The sequence below is a fragment of the Hemiscyllium ocellatum genome, chromosome 43, assembly GCF_020745735.1.
Source record: "Hemiscyllium ocellatum isolate sHemOce1 chromosome 43, sHemOce1.pat.X.cur, whole genome shotgun sequence".
Lineage (NCBI taxonomy): Eukaryota > Metazoa > Chordata > Chondrichthyes > Orectolobiformes > Hemiscylliidae > Hemiscyllium > Hemiscyllium ocellatum.
Window position 1 is genome coordinate 14,315,110 of NC_083443.1, and position 23,092 is coordinate 14,338,201.

The window sequence follows — 23,092 nt, forward strand, 5'->3', positions numbered from 1 at the left end:
TCTGTGTCCGTGTTGTATATTTCTATGACTGTACTTAACCACATGGGATGAGGGAACACATTTATCTCATTAGCTTTGTGCCAGATTCAACCTCAGAGATGCCCTTTGTGTAATCCAGTTGCACAACCCGACAATAATATTTTACCATAGTTTAAGGAATAAGAAGGAAAACTGCTTTGGTTTAGATTTAATAAAATTACACACCATGATACACAAATAATGGTTGCTATTCAGAATAGTGGTGACAGATGTTGTTCACGCAAATGCAAATGTGAACACAATCTCACCACATTAATGTTTAGAGATACAAACTATAAAAGCATGGACACGTTGTACAGCAGTTGAAACAGATAAAGAAAGTATTCATCGAGAGAGAAGATGTTGCCTCTCTCACGACATCAGGTTCACCGGTAGCACGGCGTTGTTTTGGAAGGGCTTTCGCATTGGCACATCATCACTGTTCCAACAGAGGGAAGGACAGCTGTCAATTCGTGCACAGCAAGATCCCACAGATCCTTAAACTTTTACAAGAAATCATTGCCTGTCTCGCACAATTGGTTTTCGCAAAGACAAGTCCAGTCAAGTGATCAATTGTTTGATTAGCTTTGCTGCAAGTTGCCAATTCTGCATTCATCAATTTCTGTTTCTGAACAATTAAGATAATTACTTGGAAAATAATGGTTGCTGTAAATGTACAGGAACTAAGTTTCCTGGGCATTTGTATGAACCAACAATTTAAAAAGTCTTCAGTTTGTAAGTCTGAGATAGAACAAGTGAAAACATAATCTGATTAACCATAGTTTGATGTACACTATCAGACATTGGATTTACCAGCTCTATATTACATTGCTAACATTGAGAGTATTAAACAATATAACGAGGCAGCTGCTAAATTTAACCTGAGGACTCGAACTTTAAAACTGTTAGCAGTATAATCCAGTGCTATCTTTATCTCATTACAATTTTTAAAAACACGTCCCTACTTAAACTCTAATCAGACGGACAGACTGAAATGTTTTCCCCATCCTGAACAGTTTCACTCACACCCTGTGACCCTGTTCAGATCTGACACTTCCTGTTTTCCATTACTCTGTGGTTCAGAAGACTTGCTTTGATGAACTCGAAGGACTTCAGCATTTCCAATGTGATCTAAATTAAAGGTAGACAAGATTCACAAAATAAGAATCGTCTATTGGAATTTGATTGAGGAAAATATACAATGCACAATTAGCTACATGTCTAATTGTAACATAGCAAATTATTTCAGTATTTGTAATAATTAGTCAATGTATCTCCCATGTTCAGCAGCAATTAACATCTCTTTATTCTGACATCATTATAAATTATTACTAAAACTTATCAATTTGGTCAATAATTAAGGGCAAATACAATTAGATTCAATATAATGACAAATTCTGTCTTTCTCTTTAAAAAATGGAGCAGCCATTGAAATGGCAGTTCCACAATGTTCCATTCTTATTAGACATCAAGCTTATGGAGAACTGCAAACACAGCAGCTTCGTTCAAAAAAGGTCCAAAAAATTACAGTTTAACACCGGTGTTCGGGTCACTTCAGAAACAATGAACTAGGAGAAACTGTATTCTTTGAGAGAGAAGATGCATGTATGTTGCCTTGGATTATATGGACTGATAGTTAAAGGAGAGTCAACATCTCTTGGGGAGAAAGAAATCATGCTTTATAAACTTATTTGATGAAACGAGAGAGGAGGCCATTGAGGGCAGAATAGTTGATTATGTGTTTCTGGACCTTCGGAAGGGAAGTAATACATATTCGGATGGCAATGGTAGCAAAACAACAACATTGACTCATGGCTAGAGAAAAGAGAGTTGTGGAGAATGGTAGCTCTCTGTTCTGGAGAGAGGTACGCAGCAATAATGCCGAGAGTTCAGTACTAGAAATACAGGCTTGATTTAGGAATGTCAAGGTGACACAAATCTCAGGAGTGCAGTCAACAGTGAGGAAGATAGCAATGGATTTCAAGGAGACATAGATTGATGGAAGGGGCGGAGATCTGAGAGATGACATACCAAGCAGAGAAATGTGAGGTGATAACAGTAATGGGGAGAAATGATTTAGACCAAATGATACCATTTTAGAAGGAGTGGAAGAAGAGAGACATCAGGATGCGTTTATGCACCAGTTTTTGAAGGTGCCATGCCAGATCAATGAAACAGTAAAGTGCATGGAGTACTGGGAGTTAAAAGATGAGACTTTGGGCTGAATTTTCCCTCTCAATATGTCACATGTTGGGAGGCAGACATGTGACTGGACCATGTTTTCAAAGCTGCTGGGCCAAAGTTCACCCAGGGTCTGACCTACTGCATTCCTAAAGTGACATTGGGTTTGCAACTTAAACCCCTGTTGGAATTTCAGCTTTCTTTCCCAAGGTGTCTTCATCCCCAGCAAACAAGGTCAGATGTGGTCACACAAGCTATGGAAACACCAGCAAGCAAGTTCATTTGTAAATCTTGGGAGAAATCGGGTGAAACATTAGTTTAAGAGGTTTTGCTGCTACCCCATCATATCCTCATCAAACACTCTCCATCTCCTATGCACCTTCCTTGCCCAATTCCTTGCTCTTCCAATACTCCTACATCCTCTATACCCACCGTATGCAGAACTAGTGACCCAGAGTAACACTGCATGCAGTATTCCTGAAGATGACAAAATAAGCATCAGGCTATGAAAATTCCCACGGTAAAAATTGCGCTTCTTACATCTTCTTGAAATCATAGAGAAAGCTAGCACTCCCTTGTAAGCTGCGTAAATACACTGTCTAGAGAGGTGACAGCATTAGTCGGTTCTCAGCCAGACATTCGTAATGAGCCCATATAGTAACTGTATCAACAGAAGCAGCCTGAACAAATGGCTGGGCGGTAATATTCATCCAATCCACAAGTGCCAGGCAATGACTACCTCTAACAAGGCAGAATTTACCATCACCCCTTGACATTCAGCATCATTACCATTGCTGACTCGCCCGTTGTCAACATTCTGGGGATAACCGTTGGCCAGAAGCTGAAGTGGACCAGACATATAAACACTATGGCTACTAAAGCAGGTCAAAGGCTAGACGTTATGTGCAGAGTAAGTCATCTCCTCATTTCCAAAAGCATGTCCACCATCTACAAGCCACAAATCAGGAATGTGATTAAATATTTGCCCTTTTCCCAGTTGAGTGCTGCTACAACAACAGTCAAAGTTTGACAGTATCCAGGATAAAGCAGCTGGTTTGATTTGCACCTACCCACTATTTCCAATGTTCACCTCCTCCATTACTGACACAGAGTGGTGGCAGACCTTCTACAAAGATGCACCATACCAAGTCAACAAGGCTCCTCCAACAATCCTGTAACCTCCACCATTTAGAAGGACAAGGGCAGCAAATAGACGAGAACACCACCCTCTGCACATTCCCTTTCAAGTCACTCACCATCCTGACTTGGAAAAGTCATTCCTTCACTGTTGCTGGGTCAAAATCGTGAAACTCCTTTCCTTACAGCACCACCTGTCTCTACATCCCATGGATGGAATCCCTTCCAGAAGACAGCTCACCACCACCCTCACTGAGGTAATTGTTGGATCTGGAGGAAGCTCTGTTAGTCCTCCTGTGCCATCAGCAGTGCTGTAAAATGCACTTGCCTTATGGTCTCCCTGTCAAGTTTAACCAGCTGCAATTCCTCAGCCGCAAAAATCCCAGCTCCATGAAACTAAAATAAAAATTGAGCAAAAACACAGTTCAGGAGCCTCTCTTAAAAATGCCACTGAGAATTGGCCGTCAGAGACGGTATGAACTGTAAGGCTCCCAAATGGCCTGTTTCAAAATCAGAATTGGCTGTGTTGCTGGCTGTTTGCATTTAGAATTTATTCCATTCACTCTCTTGGGGTGGAAAATCCCTCTAAAAGTGCTTTTCATCTATTTCAAAGTGACAATTAAACAATAAAACTTTAATTGTGTTCTAAAAATTATAAAAACAAACCAGCAATTTTCCTCAATATTTCCCTTCATTTATTTCTCATCCTTTAGCAATATTTCCCATCCCTTCCCTTTGATTTATTCTATGGCTGACCGTGTCTTTTCTGTTATGCACTGCCTCCTTCTCAGTTATTGATGCCCACTCAGCTCAAGGGATTCACCTGACAAAGAACAGCGTGTTCCTTCCGAGTTGGATAATAATGCTGTCAGTGATGAGCCTATACTGTGGACAAAAGGACGGCATGGTGGCTCAGTGGTTAGCACTGCTGCCTCACAGCACCGGGGTCCCAGGTTTGATTCTAGCCTCAGGCGAATGTCTGTGTGGGTTTCCTCCCGCAGACCAAGTGAGTTGGCCATGCTAAATTGCCCATAGTGTTAGGTGCATTAGTCAGAGGGAAATGGGTCTGGGTGGGTTACTTTTCGGAGGGTTGGTGTGGACTGGTTGGGCTGAAGGGCCTGTTTCCACACTGTAGGGAATCTAATCTAGAATTACAATTAAGCTTTGCAAAGACCTACCAGGATCAAATACAGAAAGAGCTAGACTAGACAAAGAACTGCAGGTGCTGAAGATCTGAAGCTAAAACATAAATTACTGGAGATCCTCAGCAGGTCTAGCAGCATCCGAAGGAAGAAAGCAGAGTTAGCATCTTGAGTCCAGTGGCTCTTCATTAGAACTGATAGCAGTGAGGAAGACAAGGGATACGTACTAAAGCCGGAGTGGTGTTGGGGGCAGACTGGGGGAGAGGTAACAAAATAGATGGAGTTCAGAGAGACAAAGAAAGGGGTAGGAAAAGGATAGCAGATCAGGACAGGTGGCACGATGGCTCAATGGTGAGCACTGGTGCCTCACAGCTCCAGAGATTCACGTTCGATTCCACCCTCAGGCGACTGTCTATGTGGAGATTGCACATTCTCCTGGCTTCAGCATGGGTTACCTCCCATGGTCCAAAGACAGGCAGGTTAGGTGGATTGGCCATGGGAAATGCACGGTTACAGGGATGGGGAGGAGTTGTCCTGGGTGAGATGCTCTTCAGAGAGTCGGTATGGACTCGAAGGGCTGAATGGCCTACTTCCATACTGTAGGCATTCTATGACAGAAGAAAAACCGAATCAAAGAATGTGATCATGAGCCTAGAAGTACATGGGAAAGGGTGATTGTGCTAAAAGCAAGTTATGTCATAACAGAACTGGGTATGGGATTGGGTTAAAAAAAAGGAAGGATGGAATTAGGCTCTAAAGTTGTTCTCCAACAATTCCTGTTTCGTTACATAAAGAATTCAACTTTTGCTGTGACCTTATAGAGGTTTATAAAATAATGAGGGGTTTGGATAAGGTAAATAGATAAAGTTCTTTTCCCTGGGGTGGGAGAGTCCAGGGCATAGGTTTAAGGTGAGAGGGGAAAGATTTAAAAGGTACCTAAGGGGAACTTTTTTCATGCAGAAGGTGGTGCGTGTATGGAATGAGCTGCCAGAGGAAGTGGTGGAGGCTGATACAATTACATTTAAAAGACATCTGGTTGGGTCAATGAATAGGAAGGGTTTACAGGGATATAGGCCAAGTGCTGGCAAAAGGGACTAGTTTAATTTCGGATATTAGTCGGAATGGACAAGTTGGACTGAAGGAGTGGTTTCCAAGCTATACATCTCCAGCTGAAAAATGTGTTGCTGGAAAAGCGCAACAGGTCAGGCAGCATCAAAGGAGCAGGAGAATCCAGGAGAATTGACTTTTCGGGCATAAGCCCTTCTTCAGGAATGAGGAAGGTGTGCCAAGCAGGCTAAGATAAAAGGGACAATATCATTAGGCCATTGTATCCCTATAAATGTTATTGTCATATGTTGTTGAAAGTCATTCACTTAACTTCTATTAGTGGTCTGTTAATTTGGTCAATTCTTTCATGTACAACCTTTCCAGGTTTTTTCTGCTGTGGCTTTTGTTCTGAATGGCACACATTTACGTCCACCTTAAGATTTATGGTGCCTTCTCCTGTATATTTTCCCCTCTTAGCGGGAATAAAAGGTCCTATATAGGGCAGTGTTCCGGAACATTAGCCAGAGGAAGGTTTCGTGTTCCAACTTCCCATGTACCCATTTTACACGTCAGCCTTACCATATCTTTTGGCAACACTAAAGAATGGGGGTTAAAGCAAGTTTTGAGAAGATTTGTAGTTCAGGTTGAGGTTCTGGATGTAGGTTTGCTCGCTGAGCTGGAAGGTTTGTTTTCAGATGTTTTGTCACCATACTAGGTAACATCTCAGTGAGCCTCCAGATAAAGCACTGGTGGTTAGCCCACTTTCTATTTATATGTTTAGGCATCCTTGGGTTGGTGATGTAATTTCCTGTGAAGACATCATTTCCTATGGTGATGTCATTTCCGGTTCTTTTTCTCAGGGGGTGGTAAATGGGATCCAAGGCAAGTGTTTGCTGGTACCTATATCCAGAACCTCAACCTGAGCTATAAATCTTCTCAAAACTGATGATGTTCCATACACAGTCGTAATCAATGTATGTACTGCTGACAAGGGGGTTTGAGGAGGTGAGGAGAAAGCTGGAGTTGGATAAAAGACATCACCAGAGCCAGGATGGAGGGAGGCTGAGAGCAGGAGAGCCCTCTCCAATATGGCATCACTTCACTGCACAGTGGGGGTGGGGGGGAGTGATGGCTCTGCTCAGGACAGGGACATTCCCCACTCCCCTCCACCATCACACACACACACACACACACACACACACACACACACACACACACACACACACACACACACACACACACACACACCATCGCCATTTCCGTCCAAATGCTTCCATGACATCAGGTTATGACAGAATACATGTGTACCACATGGTTGGTAACATTTATAATAAATGTACCCTTACATTTTCCTTCTGATACAAATATTCCTGGCCATTTGGCTTTCACTCACTTCCTAAACAATAAAACCTGTGCTTGTGTATCCTCTGCATCTATTGAGCCTCTGGGTATACTCTAGATCACTGAAAACAAAAAACAACACAGAGATCACGGCTGGTTGGGCAGATCCAGGAAGAGACAGCAAGCTAATGTTTAGAGTCTAGTTCACAGTATCTTAACCGTATCGAATACTGGATTTTTCATTTTCTGGCAATGTTAAATTAGAACAAAACCTCTCACCTGGCTGCTCCTCTTCAATTATTTCTGGCTTCTTTTTGAGGTAATATCTGTATGAATGGAGCACAAGAGAAGTTGTTAAACAGCAACAAAGAGTAGATGTTGATGTCACTACCCTGCAACATTGATTGTAGGAAAACAGTGAATGGTTCTTTGGGATCTTAAGATCTTAATCACCATGATCAAGTGTCTTGTCTAACTGTTGATACAGAATGGGGGGGGAGGATTGCAAGAGGAATGGTGCGGATGAGTCTGGCAATGGGGTGGGGTACATTCAGTGATAAGTTCAGGGGCATTCCTCGTATTTAAATATTGTAACAGTATGTGCATCTACCACTTCCTCTGGCGGTTCATTCCACATTTGAACCATCCCGTGTGTGAAAAGCTGTCCCTCAGATCCCTTTTAAATCTTTCTTCTCTCACCTTTAAAATATGCCCTCTATAACAGAAAATCCTGACAAGCAAAAGGACCATCTCAGAGAACCTTATGGTCTGGGGTAATATAACTGCTTTCCCAGTTCTCATATTCCCCTCCACGCATAACACCAATGTTTTATTGTCTGTCTGTATGTAAGATGGGGATGAAAGGAGGTTTATAAGAGTTCAGAGTTTAAACTAGGCGAGTTATATGTTGACAGTTCATTACTGTTTATTTGTGGTTGGAGTCGACATGCTTGTAATAAATCTTAACCCTTGTAGGGTACAGAAACCTTGACCATGTTTTCTGTTAGCCTCGGTCTAATAGATAGGTCAATTGGGGATTTGTTACATTTTACTATAGGCCTGAAACACAAGGCAGCAAGTTGAAAGGCTAAAGTTTGAAAGGGGGCGGGGGCTTCGAGAAAATGTATACAATAACTTCCTATCAGGCCAGGTTATTCCCTGGGACAGGACATAATTTGTTACTATCACTGCAACATTATCCAAATCCACGACCCCTGTACTGTCTCGAAGGACAAGAACAGCAGCCAGAAGGAAGCTCTCCTCCAAATCGCACACCATCCTGTCTTGGAAATATATTGCTGTTCCTTCGCTGTTGCTGGGTCAAAATCCTGGAATTCCCTCCCTAACAGCATTGTGAGTGTACCTGACTGCAGTTGTACAAGAAAGCAGCTCAACACTATGTTCTCATGGCCTGTTAATGCAGGGCAAGTAATGCAGCCTTTGCCAGCAATGTCTTGACCCCCGTGATGATTCTCTCATCGGGTTTTAAAAGCTGAGCCATTTTTTTTAATCCTCTGGTTGAAATAATTCCTAACCTTCCAACATCCCAAACACAACGTATGCCTGAATAAAAGCAAAATACTGGAAATCTGAAAGAAATAGAAAATACTGAAGAAACTCAGCAGGTCTGGCAGCATCTGTGAAGAGAAAAACAGGGGAACATTTGAGTGACTTTTTATATAACCCTTTTACGTGACTCTTACACATTTACACACGAGTGTGGCACCCACACAAACTGTTAGCAAGTGAACATACTGCAGCACATGCATTATTGCTTCATTATGAAATAATTATACCTTTTGAATATTAAAACAAGTTGAGGAATACTAAAATATTAGAATGATTGTTGCTGCAACTAGATTAATAGGCAGTGACAAAATGAACGATACCTGTTATGTTTTCTCCTATTCAGGGAGGACCTTTCCAGGGCTGAAGCCGTGGGATTATAATCAATCTGCTGTTTTCCTTGGCCTTCTCTACATGTAGCTCTTTGTTGGTATTCAGGGTGACTGCTTGCTAGAGCTGACTGAATCATTCCCAGTACAAAGTCTTTCTCTGCAAACCAATGGTTCTCATTACAATCGCTGATATCCAACAACAGTTCCACTTCATTCAAGAAAAGATTTCTCAAAAGAACTGAATCTCAAAATATCAGAGACCAAAGAGGCCCAGAGTCTGATTTAGGGCAGTGGAAGGTGAAAGGATCTTCCTGGATTCTATCCTGTTTGCTGCAATCCCTTAGATGTGAGTCAGGGACCAAAGGCCGATCTTCTGAACGGCCCTCACCATGCTAAAGCACTCGTGCCAGGTGAGGTCCTGAGCTAACTTGTGAAAAAGCAGCTACTACACCCAACAACTTTGATCGCAGCCAGAACCTCAACCTAACTGAGGCACTGATGTCTCCCAGACCCGAAAGACATTAAGATGGTCAGTCCTGGAGTATTTTATCTTGTAGTTCACTGGTTCCACTTGGGTGCATGGTAGCTCAGTGGTTAGCACTGCTGCCTCACGGTGTCAGGGATGTGGGTTCAATTCCACCTCGGGCAATCGTTTGTTTGGAGTTTGCACATTCTTTCTGAGCTTTCCTCCAGGTGCAGTATTTCTCCCATAGTGCAAAGCTGTGCTGGATTGGCCATGTTAAGTTACCCATGATGTCCAGGGGTGTGTAGGCTAGGTAGATTAGCCATGGAAAATACAGGGATAGGACATAGGGTGTAGGTTAGGATGGCCTGCTTCCACACTACAGGGATTCTATGATTTTATTCTAACTCTTACACATCACAGTGCTCTATGTCAGCCAAGCAAAAGGTCAGTGTTTCACAAATTGGTGCAAAATTGGAATCAATTAGGTACTCCTTAGAAAGTGATTAAGAAAAGTTCCAGGAGTGCTGTGCATCCCAACTGTTTCACAAATGCCCTTCATGGAAGGGAGGCCACTGCAGGGCCTCCTGAGGCGGGAATTGAACTCAGGTCTCTGGCACTGTGGGGCAATAGTGCTAACCACTGTGCCACCGAGCAGCCCAGGTGGAACTTGAACATGAGTCTTCCAGTCCAGGGGTTGGGACACTACCATTGTGCCGCAAGAGGACCCCTTTCTGCTGACCTATTTTTTTTTAACTTATTTTTCTAATCGCCTGTTCGGCGATGTTATTACACACCTCTGGAGTAGTTGGACTTATACCTGGGTCTCTTGGTCCAGGTGTAGAGACAGTATCACTGCACCACAAGAGAGCCTTGCATAGAATGTATTTTAGTTTTAATCTATTTTTCTAATCAATCTGTTCATTTTTTAAACCTGTTTTTCTAATCAATTTGTGAAGAGATGTTATTACACACCTCTGGAGCAGGTGGGACCTGAACATGGGCCTCCCAGTCCAGTGATAGAGACACTACCACTGTGCCACTAGAGGACCCAACAATGACTCTCTTGATATTCTTTGGGAAGTGAGTAAATCAGATGAGCCTAATAAACTAGTTCTCTCTGACTCTAAACGTAGGCAGGGACGTAGTGGAGGTTCTTGTAACTATTTAATTAGTCACATGGGTGATTACTAGTGGTGGTTAGTAGCTTAAAGCAAGAAAAAAAACCTCACAAATAAACCTCATGGCCATTTTCCTAGTGGGCAAGTTGCTCAGTTGTGCAATGTAGCACTTCTGGAGATATAACAAATACAGGGGGAAAAAAAAACACATAGTAGAGGTCAGTTAGCTGGACAGTTGGTTTGCAATGCAGAGTAATGTCAATAAAGGGAGTTCAGTTCTCACACCGGCTGAGGTCACCATGAGGGATTCTCCTTTTCATTCTCTCCTCGACTGAGCCTTGGTGACCCTCAGGTTAAACCAGTTCCAGGTCGTCTCTCTCTCTCTCTCTCTCTCTCTCTCTCTCTCTCTATTGAGAGAGCAGTCTACAGTCTGGTAGGACCCTGGCAACTTCATACTAAGTGGGGGCAGCAATATTCTCCCTGTCTCTGAGCCAGGAGGTCCATGTTCAAGTCCCATGTGTTCTAAAAGCTTGTCATTAACATCTCTGAACAGGATGATTGGGAACTCCTCAGAAAGGGGGCACCGTTAACACCGATTATTAAAACAAAAGTTCAGGGGTTTGTAATAGCGTCTCAGGGAAGAACAGAACATGGAAGGGACACTTTAAAAGAAAAATGAATTTTAACACAAACTTAATAAGATTAACCAAGATTTAAATGTAGGGGGGAAGCAATGCCCTTTAACTTCTGCAGTACTCATGGGTCAGAGAAGACCTTATGTGAACCATTGGTTCCAACCTGTTCCCTATCTAAGGGCATACACTACAGACATAACCAGGGAAGAGCGGCAGGCATTTGGGTCAAAGGAGCCCCTCCCACTGCCTGGACATGTTCGCAGCCAGTTTGACCAGGCCCAGGACCAAAGTTCAGAAGCATGGGGATGAGGTGCAGGTGAAAATTAAGTAGCAATCCCTTCAAATATTGCATTTTGAATATTGCGATATGCTAAATAAAACATCCAATCAATAACCTTCACTTGCAGACAATTACATTAATGTGGAGGTGTTGGTGTTGGTGTTGGACTGGGGTGTACAAAGTTAAAAATCACACAACACCAGGTTATAGTCCAACACGTTTATTTGGAAGTACTAGCTTTCTTAGCGCTGCTCCTTCATCAAGTAGAAGTGTGACTAGCTACCTGATGAAGGAGCAGCACTCCGATAGCTTGCACTTCCAAATAAACCTGTTGGACTATAACTTAGTGTTGTGTGATTTTTAACTTTGACTACAAGTACATTGATTATTGATAATTAACACAACATGTAATTGACTCTTAAAGGTCTCTAGGCAATAGCTCATTTGTATGTTAGTTTGTAGAAACTACCCAAGCTGAAAATGTGTTGCTGGTTAAAGCACAGCAGGTCAGGCAGCATCCAAGGAACAGGAAATTCGACGTTTCTGGATTTTTGATGAAGGGCTGTGGCCCGAAACGTCGAATTTCCTGTTCCTTGGATGCTGCCTGACCTGCTGTGCTTTAACCAGCAACACATTTTCAGCTCTGATCTCCAGCATCTGCAGACCTCACTTTTTACTCGAAACTACCCAAGAACAAATTTGAAGAAACAATGTCCCAAAGGTGGCATGGTGGCTCAGTGGTTAGCACTGCTGCCTCACAGTGCCAGAGACCTGGGTTCAATTCCCGCCTCAGGCAACTATCTGTGTGGAGTTTGCACATTCACCCCATATCTGCGTGGGTTTCCTCCCACAGTCCAAAACTGCAGGTTAGGTGAATTGTTGCCCATAGTGTTAGGTGAAAGGGTAAATGTAGGGGAATGGGTCTGGGTGGGTTGCTTTTTGGAGGGTCGGTGTGAACTTGTTGGGCCAAAGGGACGGTTTCCACACTGTAAGTAATCTAATCTAAAGTCCCTACACTGTGGCAGCCAGCCTTTTGGCCCATCAAGTCCACAACAACTTCTGAAAAGCACCCACTCTATCCCTTAACCCTACATTTCTCATGACCTACACATTCCTGGACATTATTTAGCATGGCCAATCCTCCTAACCAGCACATCTTTGGACTGTGAGAGGAAACCAGAGCACCCAGAGGAGACCTACACAGACATGGAGAGAATGTGCAAACTCCACACAGACAGTCACTCAAGGGTGGAATCAAACCCGGGTCCCTGGTGCTGTGAGGCAGCATACCACCCAGTTATTGATTAAGTAAACTTGATATAAAACATTCCACGAGTATTATTTTAATGTACATATCTAAATAAATTGTGCAAAAATTAGGAAAAAAAGTGAGTTGCATAATAGAGCTAGTGAATGGTCCTGTATGAGTTAATTGGAACAAAGGTGTGAGTGACAGACATAGGGTCAAACCACAACCAATTGATCCACCCAAAGCAGAGTTTGCTTACCTCTTTGCCCAGCATAGAGCAGCCATTGCTGGACAGCCGATAATGAGTCAGTCTGTAGGAGCTGACAGAGCAGTTCCAGGACCTGAGAGAAAAAACAAATGCAGAAGGTCGGATTGACACTGATACCACGGCAACAGATAAGAATGATATTGGATCGAAATGTACAATGTACATTTACAATGTTTAGTGTACAAATGTCAACCCTTGTCTGTCACTGTCATGTGACCTCCATCTTGAGGTACACAACTGTAGACAAACATCTTGGGTACACTCCAATAAAGACCTTGTGTTGAACATACTGCTGCATTGGACACACAGAAAAAACCTGCAATTACGGGGTCACGTGACACACATTCCTGATTTGAAACCATATTGTCATTCCTTAAGTGTTGCTGCGTAAAAATCCTGGTACTCTCTCCCTCACAGCACTGTGGGTGTACTGAGCTATAGCTTGCATCACACTCTCCCACAGACTGCAGCGGTTCGAGAATCACCTTCTCAAGGGGCAACTATGGACAGGCATTAAATGCTGGTCAGTCAGAGCCACCCACATCCCAGGAATGAATATGAAGAAAATCAAAGTGTATGAACTAACCCCCTAGGAGGCAATGTTATAGCAACCCATCGCAGAATGGGGTGTGGGAGATGGTGGGGTGGTGGGGGATGGGAATGCAGTGAGCAGGAGCTGACAGATCTGCTGAGCATTTCCATCACTTTCTGTTTGCATTTCAGATATCCTGCATCTACTGTGTATTGTTGATTAGTAAATGTATCGTAAAATCCCTACAGTGTGGAAGCAGGCCATACAATCCACACCAACCTCTGAAGAGTATCCACCCAGACCTAACACCCCCCGCCCCCCCCCCATTCACCTCTCCCCCCACCCTATCTCTGCACTTCCCATGGTTAATGCACCTAACCTACACATGCCTGGAGACTATAGGTAATTTAGCGTCGTCAATCCACTGAACCTACACATCCCTGGAGACTATGGGTAATTTAGCCATGGTCAATCCACCTCACCTACACATCCCTGGAGACTATGGGTAATTTAGCATGGTCAATCCACCCTAACCTGCACATCTTTGGACCATGGGAGGAAACCGAAGTACCTGGAGGAAACCCACTCAGACAAGGGGAAAATGTTCAAACTCCACACGGTTGTCCAAGGTTCGAATCTAGCCTGGGTCCTTGGTGCTGTGAGGCAGCAATGCTAACTGAGCCACCATGTTGCCCTTTACTTTGTTCAATGTTCCAATGGCTTAAACAAATCAAAGCAATCAGGTAGACGTTGTTCCTTTAAAAATAAAATGTATTTTCTTTACCAGTAACTCGTGGTCCTGAAACAGCATATTGTGTTTACTCCTGTCCCGGACATCATTCCTGGTGGATCGTTGAGAAGTCTGACGGTTCACAGCAGGAGTCGAGTTTGGGATTATCCGACCCGTCTGTGCAGAATATTGAGTTGTTCTCCTTCCTTCTGTCTGTCGGGATACAATGAAACTTGGCTTGTTTGTTTCCTCAGGGAGCAACATCTATTACACTGCACGTCAAATCAAATCAACACTTAATTATCATTAAATAGTTCTCTTATGGTTTTCCCTCATGACACAATAAGAGTGGAATTGTTAAACGCCATCTATGCATCAACTCTGGATTGCCATAAAGATTCAGAAGAATTTATCACATGAGTTCAGTGACATTGACGCGTTATCATAATGTGATTTATCATACACTTCCCGATGTGGTACACACCAATGTTACTTCTCTTGAGGGTAAGCATTACGCTGTTGGAGAAGCGAAAGATGGGCAATTTGAAGCCCCCAATCTTGCTTCCTCACTTCCTTGCTAAGTGGCTGTATTATTTGGATGCTGGGGAATACATAGATGTGGAGAATGACTCATTAGTTGGTATGACCCACATGAACTACTCAACTATGACAATACGTTGCTCCTAATACAACTGTCTTTTGTTGGTCTTTCTACCTTTGTCACTAGTAGGTTTCCTCTTCCAATAACCTTTGTTTTTGTGAATTTCAAGCTAATGCGGTCACCCGCGAGAATACAAACATTTGAAACTTGGCAGCAGGTGTTCCCTGGTGGATCCTACATGACAACTTGACCAATCAGAGGCCATTTGTAAATCAGTCAGCATCCTCTTCTTATGCTGTGGAAGTTGTTGTTCCTTTTTTGAGTTGGTATTCTTGAAATTCTGAGGAGAATGTGAGGATTGTAGATGCTGGAGATCAGAGTTGAGAGAGTGGTGCTGGCAAAGCACAGCAGGTCAGGCAGTATCCAAGGAGCAGGAAAATCGACATTTCGGGCAAAAGCCCTTCATCAGAAATGAAATGCTCCTCGGATGCTGCCTGACCTGCTGTGCTTTTCCAGCACCACTCTAATCTAAACTGAGATAACAGGGAGCCTAATAAATTAAGTAATGATTCCTGAGGAAGGGCTTATGCCTGAAACGTTGCTTCTCCTGCTCCTTCTTGAAATTCTGGCCTGGCCACAGTAAGATAAGTTTCAACAATGTGTTTCTGTTTCAACAACACATGCTTTGTACTACCACGTGCTGATCTACAACAATTCTGCAAAGCGATGGCAATGTCCATGTCTAAGACAGTACTGACCTCCTTCTGTTCTTCAGGTTGGTCAGGTGCCAGGAGGCAGGCCCTGGTTGTGAATTCCCGTAGTTCATCGCGCCAAGCTTCAGACAATGACTCTGAAATAAATGAAGCCTTCTTTATTACTTTGGCACTGCTAGCAAACTGAACATATTGCATGCAGTATGTCAGAATTCTCAGGCACCTTCAATGATCAAGATCCATTCATTGGATTACTTTCTACATATCTCTCCCAAGGCCAGGTACTGAGTCGGGGGTCTTGATCTACAACATAAAATTTGCTTTTGGCACTTTCGACAAGGGGTTCTTTGGCATCAAGATCAGCATTAACAGATAAGCAACACCAATTTAACATTTGTATTTTGGATATTCACTCAGACTGATTATCATCTTAGGCTAAATATCAATTTAAAGTATGTTAGTAATTAAGGATAAATATTGTGTTTGATTGCTGTAGGGCAATTCAGCTAAATTTGTGGCAATTAACTTATTCGACTTCTGTTATCCCATAGAATCATAGAATCATACAGCTAGCAAACAGACTCTTTGGTCAAACCTGTCCACGCCAAACATAATCCCAGACTAAATTAGTCCCACCTGCCTGTTCCTGGCCTCGATCCTTCCAAATCTTTCCTATTCCTGTGCTTATCTAAGTTTCTTTTATTGGTTGTACTGTGGGTGGTATGGTTGCTCAATGGTTAGCACTAATGCCTTGCAGTGCTGGGGAACTGTGTTTGATCCCAGTCTTGAGTGACTGTGTGGAGTTTGCATATTTTCCCTGTGTCTGCGTGGGTATCCTCCAGGTGCTCTGGTTACCTTCCACAATCCAAAGATGTGCAAGTTAGGTGAATTGGCCATGCTAAGTTGTCCATATTGTGCAGGTTAGGTGCATTAGTCAGGGGTAAATTTAGATTAATAGGGGAATGGATCTGGGTGGGATACTCTTTGGAGGGTTGGTGTGGACTTGCTAGGCTGAATGGCCTGTTTCCATGCTGTAGGGATTCTATGTAACTGTGCTACATCCGCCACAGGAAATTCATTCCAGACATAAACCACCCTCTGTGAAAAAAAGCCCCTTGCCTCCAAGAGGAATTCATGGTCATCTCATCCTTTAATTTTCCCATTTGACTATTTGCTCATATAGCCACTGAGTAAGGGAAGCTTGCTTTTCTCAATTTGAATCTGACCTATTGAGGCTTTGCTATGTAAAAAGGTAGCAATAGTTTGTTCACATTTTCTTTTATTCACTTGTGGGATGAGGGTGTCGCTGGCTGGGCCAGAGTTTATTGCCCGTCTCGAATTATCCTTCGCAGGTGGGGGTGAGCTGCCTTCTTCAGCGGTTGCAGTGGATTGTAGGTTGACCCACAATGGCCTTGAGGAGGGAGGGAGTTCCAGGATTTTGACCCAGTGACAGTGAATGAATGGTGATGTATTCCCAACTCAGGGGGGTAAGTGGCTTGGAGGGGAACTTGCAGGGGGGTTGCTCTCATATATCTACTGCCCTTGTCCTTCTAGTTGTGGATTTAGAAGGTACTGTGTAAGGATCTTCAGTGAATTCCTGCAGTGCCTCTTGTGGATGGTACACACTGCTGCTACTGAGCATCGGAAGTGGAGGGAGTGAGGGTTTGTGGATGCAGTGCCAATTAAGCGGGCTGCTTTGTCCTGGATATTGTGAAGCTTGTTGAATGTTCTTGAAGCTGCACTCATCCAGGCAAGTGGGAAGTATTCCATCACATTCCTGATTTGTGACTTGTAGATGGTGAACTGGCTTTGGAGAATCAGGAGGTGAGTTAATCCCTGCAGTGTTCCCAGCCACCTGAGCTGCTCTTGTATCCACTGTGTTTATGTGGTGGGTCCAGTTGAGGTTCTGGTCAATGGTAACCCCCAGGATGTTGATAGTTGGGGAATTTCAGTGATAATAACATCACTGAATGTCAAGGGCCAGGGTTAGATTCTCTCTTATTGAAGATGGTCATTGCCTCGCTTTTGTGTGGCACGAATATTACATCTTCAAAACTCCCTGAGCTGTGCCATAGTTTCAATGTGCTTCAAGGCATTGTCCCTGTGCCGAAGAAGTCTTCAGCGTCCTGTCTCAATGACGACCGCCCTGTTGTGCTGACACCCATCATCTGAAGTGCTTTGAGAGGCTTGCCATGAGGCAGATTAAGATCGTGCTGCTCCCCACCTCCCCGCGCCCCCACCCCCTCACCGGAAACCCTGCAGTTCGCATATTGACCAAACCGCTCAACAGATGATGCCATTTCCGCCACCCTCCATCTGGCTCTCACCCACCTGGAGAAGAAGGGCACCAAGTCAGATTACCGTTCATAGACTTCAGTTCTGCATTTAGCACTATCATTCCTCAGCACCTGATTAGAAAGCTGAGTCTGTTGGGCCTAAATGCCTCCCTTTGTAACTGGATCCTGGAATTCCTGACTGGGAGATCTCAGTCAGTCTGGATTGGGAACAGCATCTCCGACACCATCACACTGAGCACGGGCCCCCCCCCCCCCCAGGGCTGTGTGCTCAGTCCACTGCTGTTCACCCTGCTGACACACGACTGTGCGACAACACACAGCTCGAATCACATCATCGAGTTCACTGATAATACGACTAGTGGGTCTCATCAGCACAAACAACGAATCAGCATACAGAGAGGAGGTGCAGAGGCTAACGGACTGGTGCAGAGCCAACACCCTGTCTTTGAACACGGACAAGATGAAAGTGATAGTTGTTGAGTTCAGGAGGGCACGGGATGACCACTCACCACTGGACATCAACTGCTCCTCCATAGAGATTGTGAAGAGCACCAAATTTCTTGGTGTACACCTGGCAGAGAATTTCACCTGGGCTGCCAACACCAGCTCCATAAACAAGAAAGCCCAGCAGCGTCTCTGCATTCTGCGTAGACTGAGGAAAGCCCACCTCCCACCCCATCCTCACCACATTCTACAGAGGGTTCATTGAGTGTACCCTGAGCTGCTGCATCACTGCCTGGTTCGGGGATTACACTGTCTTGGATTGTAAGACCCTACAATGGATAGTGAGGACAGCTGAGAGGATCATCAGGTCTCTCTCCCCTCCACTACAGACATTTACATCACACGCTACATCTGAAAGGCTAAGAGCCCTGTGGAAGACCCCACACACCCCTCACTCAAACTCTTCTCCCTCCTGCCATCTGGCTGAAGATACTGGAGCATTCAGTCTCTTGTGGCCAGACTGTGCAACAGTTTCTTCCTCCAAGCCATCAGACTCCTTAACATAGTATGATTGGAATCTTTCCCATCTGAAATTCTTTGCACAACTTTGAATTGCTGCTAGAAAAATGTCTATTATTGATCATTCTTCTATTAGATCGTAACTTGTGTGTTTTGCACTTCATGCTCTGTACAATTTTGTAGTTTGTGCTGTCCATGTAGCACCCTCAGTCCTGAAGGTACACTGTCTCATTTTTACTCTATCAGTTGTATATGGTAGAAATGACAAGTAAATGCTACTATACTCAACTTGCCACTTGCCAGTCCAAGTCTGGATAGTGTCCAGGTCTTGTTGCATTTAAATATGGACTGTTTGAGTATCTGAGGAGTCGTGAACATCTCACTTCTGACCTTATGATGGAGGGAATGTCATTGATGATGCAGCTGAAGATGGTTGGGTCTAGGAAAGTACCCTGAGGAGTTCCTGCAGCGATGTCCTGGAGCTAAGATAACTGATCTCCAATAACAACCACCATCTTCCAATGTGACAGGTATGACTCTAACCACTGGAGTGTGTGCCCTATGATACCCATTGATAACAGTTTTGCGAGGGCTCCTTGATGCCACATCTGGTCAAACGCAGCCTTGCTGTCAAGGGCTCTTGAATTCAGTTCTTTTGTCCATGCTTAAACCAAGGCTATAATGCGGTCAGGAGCTGAGTGACCCTGGCAAAACCCAAACTGGGCGTGGATGGGCATGTTATTACTGAGCAGGTGCTGCTTGATAGTGCTGTTGATGACCCCTTCCATCACTTTACAGATGATCAAGAGTAGACTGATGGGGCGGTAATTTGGCTGGGTTGGGTTTGTCCTGCTTTTTATGTATGTGGCATACCTGGGCAATTGTCATCATTGTCAGATAGATGCCAGTGTTGTAACTATGCAGGAAGACCTTGGCCAGGGGAACAGCAGTTTCTGGAGCACAAGTCTTCGGTACAACTGCCAGACCATTGTCAGAATCCTTAGCGTTTGCAGTATCCAGTGTCTCCAACTGTTTCTTGAGTGAATCGAGTTGACTGAAGAATGGTATCTGTGATGCTGGGTCCACTTGAGGAGACTGAAATGGATCATCCACTCAGCACTTCTGGCTGAAGGTTTCTATGAATGCTGTGCCTGATCTTTTGCACAGGTATGTTGAGCCGTTTCATAACTGAGGATGGGGATATTTGTGGAGCCTCCTCCTCCAGTGAGTTGTTTAATTATCTGCCATCATTCACGACTAGATGTGACAGGAATGCAGAGTTTAGAGCTGATCCATTGGGTGTGGGGTCACTTAGCTCTGTCTATTACTTGCTGCTTATGCTTTGATACACAAATAGCCCTGTTTTGTAACTTCACCAGGGTTGACACATCATTCCGGGTTCCTGACATACCCACCTGCATTCTTCATAGAACTAGGGTTGATTCTCTGGCTTGATGGTAATGGTTGAGTAGGGGATATACCAAGCCATGAGGTTACAGATTGTGTAGGAATACAATTCTGCTGCTGTTGATGGTTTACAGAACCTCATGGATGCCCAGTCTAGAGTTGCCAGATCTACTAGAAGTCTGTCCCATTTAGGACAGTGATAATGTCGCACAACATAATGGAGGTCATACTCAATGTGAAGGTGGGTCTTTATCCCCACAAGGACTGGGTGGTGGTCGCTCTTACAGATACTGGCATCTGCAGCTGACAGATTGGTAAAGGTGAGGTCATGTATGCTTTTCCCTTTGATTGGTTCCCTCACCATCTGCCACAGACCCTATCTAGCAGCTATGTTATTAGATTAGACTTACAGTGTGGAAACAGGCCCTTCGGCCCAACAAGTCCACACCGACCCGCCAAAGCGCAACCCACCCATACCCCTACATTTACCCCTTACCTAACACTACGGACAATTTAGCATGGCCAATTCACCTGACCCGCACATCTTTGGACTGTGGGAGGAAACCGGAGCACCCGGAGGAAACCCACGCAGACACGGGGAGAATGTGCAAACTCCATACAGTCAGTCGCCTGAGTCGGGAATTGAACCCGGGTCTCAGGCGCTGTGAGGCAGCAGTGCTAACCACTGTGCCACCGTGCCGCCCAAATTTCAGACCCAACCAGCTCGATCAGTAGTTCTGCTGCCAATGATGGCGAACTTTGAAATCTTTCACTCAGAGTACATTTTGCACCCTTACCCCCCTCGATGCTTCCTCCAAATTTCATTCAACATGGAAGAGTACTGATTCATTAGCTGAAGGAGCATGGTACGTGCAAATCAGCAGGAGGTTTCCTTGCTCATGTTTAACCCGAAGCCATGAGACTTCACGGGGTCCGGAGTCAATGTTGAGGACTCCCAGGGTAACTCCCTCCAGCCTGTATCCCACTATGCCACCACCTCTGGTAGGTCTGTCCTGCTGAGGGGACAGGACATATCCAAGGATGGTGTCTGGGAAGTTGTCTGTAAGGTAAGATTCCATATGTATAACTATGTCAGGCTGTTGCTTGACTAGTCTGTAAGACAGAAAGAAAGTGAGGACTGCAGATGCTGGAGATCAGAGTTGAGAGTGTGGTGCTAGAAAAGCACAGCAGGTCAGGCCACATCTGAGGAGCAGGAGAATCAACATTTCGGGATAAGCCCTTCATCGGGAATATTGAGACTGTGAAAGAGCTCTCCCAATTTTGGCACTGACTGCCAAACGTAAATGATGAGGACTTTGCTGGACATGGCTGGAAGTTTTTGTCATTGTCATTTCTGGTGCCTACGTTGATGCTGTGTTCTCTGTCTGGTTTCATGTAGAGACTTTATAGTGATTAATACAGTTGAGTGGCTTGCTAGGCCATTTCAGAGAGCAGTTGAGAGTCAATCCTATTGCTATAAGTCTGGAGTCACATGTAGGCAAAACCAGATGAGGATGGCAGATTTCCTTACCTGAATGACTTTATCAAGACAGATGAGATTTTAACTGATACTTGACAGTGATTTCATAGTCAGTAGTGGATTCTTAATTCCAGATTTGTTAAAAATTGAATTCAAGTTCCACCATTTGCCTTGGCAGGATTCAAACCCAAGTTTCCAGAATATTAGCTGAATTTTTGGATTAACAGTCTTGCAATGATGCCACTAGGCCACAGAGTCTTGGGCTCAGCAATACAAATCATTCCTGAGATCTTAAGCATAAATCTCACTCCAGAGATCCAAGTAATCTAGGCTTACATTTCAGTACAGTGCTGGGGTCCGCAGTATTTTAGATAAAATGGTAAACCAAGGTGAATAAGAAGATTGCATGGTATTATTTGGAGAACAGGGAAGTTGTCCCAGTGTTCCTGGTTGACTTTTAATCATTAACCCAATATCACCTTTAGTTTAAAAAAGCAAACAGAATATCGAATCATTTATCTGATTTCTGTTTGTGAGACCTTGATGTGTGCAATCTCTCTCTCCTGCTTGCTTCCATTGTGACAACTATTATACTTCAGTGTCAGGGAATCATGCAACACGGAAACTGGTTCTTCAGCTTAACTTGTCCATGCTGACCAAGTTTCCTAAACTGAACTAGTCTCATTTGCTTGAATTTCTTCCACATACCTCTAAACCCTTCCTTTCCACATAACTGTCTAAGCATCTTTTAAATGTTGTAATTGTACTGTCCTCTACCCTTTCCTCTGGCAGCTCATTCCATGTATGCATCACCTTCTGTGTGAAAATGTTGCCCCTGAGGTCCCTTTTAAATCTTTCCCAACTTGTGCCATTTAGTTTTGGACTCCCCTACTCTGGCACAACGACCTTATCTGTTCGATTTATCTATGCCTGTCATGATTTATAAATCTCTATAAGCTCACTCCTCAGCTCCAGGGAAAAAAGAACCAGCCTATCCAGCCTCTCCTTATAACTCTAGTTTTGGTAACATCCTTGCAAATTTTGTTTTGCACTCTTTCCAGTTTAATAATACCCTTTCTATAGCAGGATGACCAGCTGTGGTATGCAATATTCCAAATGTGGCCTTACTAATGTCTTGTACTACCTTAACATGACATCCCAACGCCTGTACTCAATGTTCTGATGGATGAAGATAACAACACCAAATGCCTTCTTCATCACCTGTCTACCTCCGACCCCAATTTTAAGGAACTATGTACCTAACCCCTGAGGTCTGTCTGTTTGACAACATGCTCATGGCCCTATCATTAACTGGGTAAGTCCTGCCCTGGTTTGCCTTACAAAAATGCCACACCTCGCATTTATCTGAATTAAACTCCATCTGCCATTCCTCAGCCCACTGGCCCTGTTGATCAAGATCCCATTGTAGTCTTAGATAACCTTCTTCTCTGTCCATTATGCCACCAATTTTAGCATCATCCACAAACTTACCAACCATGCCTTCCTGTAATCTCCTACAACTTGTTTATGTAAATGATGAACACCAGTTGTGGCAGCACCAATCCTTGCAGCATACCACTAGTCACAAG

General features: G+C 44.0%; 1 protein-coding gene across 1 annotated transcript in view; it reads right to left on the reverse strand.

Annotated features, from left to right (window-relative positions):
* Nucleotides 1–946: 946 nt before the first annotated feature.
* The window catches only part of tbata (thymus, brain and testes associated), a 43,031-nt gene continuing 20,885 nt past the window's right edge, over nt 947–23,092 (reverse strand). Inside the window, exons 5-10 of the mRNA XM_060854117.1 lie at nt 15,402–15,539; nt 14,097–14,255; nt 12,772–12,853; nt 8,756–8,921; nt 7,146–7,192; nt 947–1,149 (exon numbers count right to left, since the gene is read on the reverse strand). Of these exons, the coding sequence (XP_060710100.1) occupies nt 1,037–1,149; nt 7,146–7,192; nt 8,756–8,921; nt 12,772–12,853; nt 14,097–14,255; nt 15,402–15,539 (705 nt within the window). The 3' untranslated portion in view covers nt 947–1,036. The remainder of the gene's footprint in view (nt 1,150–7,145; nt 7,193–8,755; nt 8,922–12,771; nt 12,854–14,096; nt 14,256–15,401; nt 15,540–23,092) is intronic.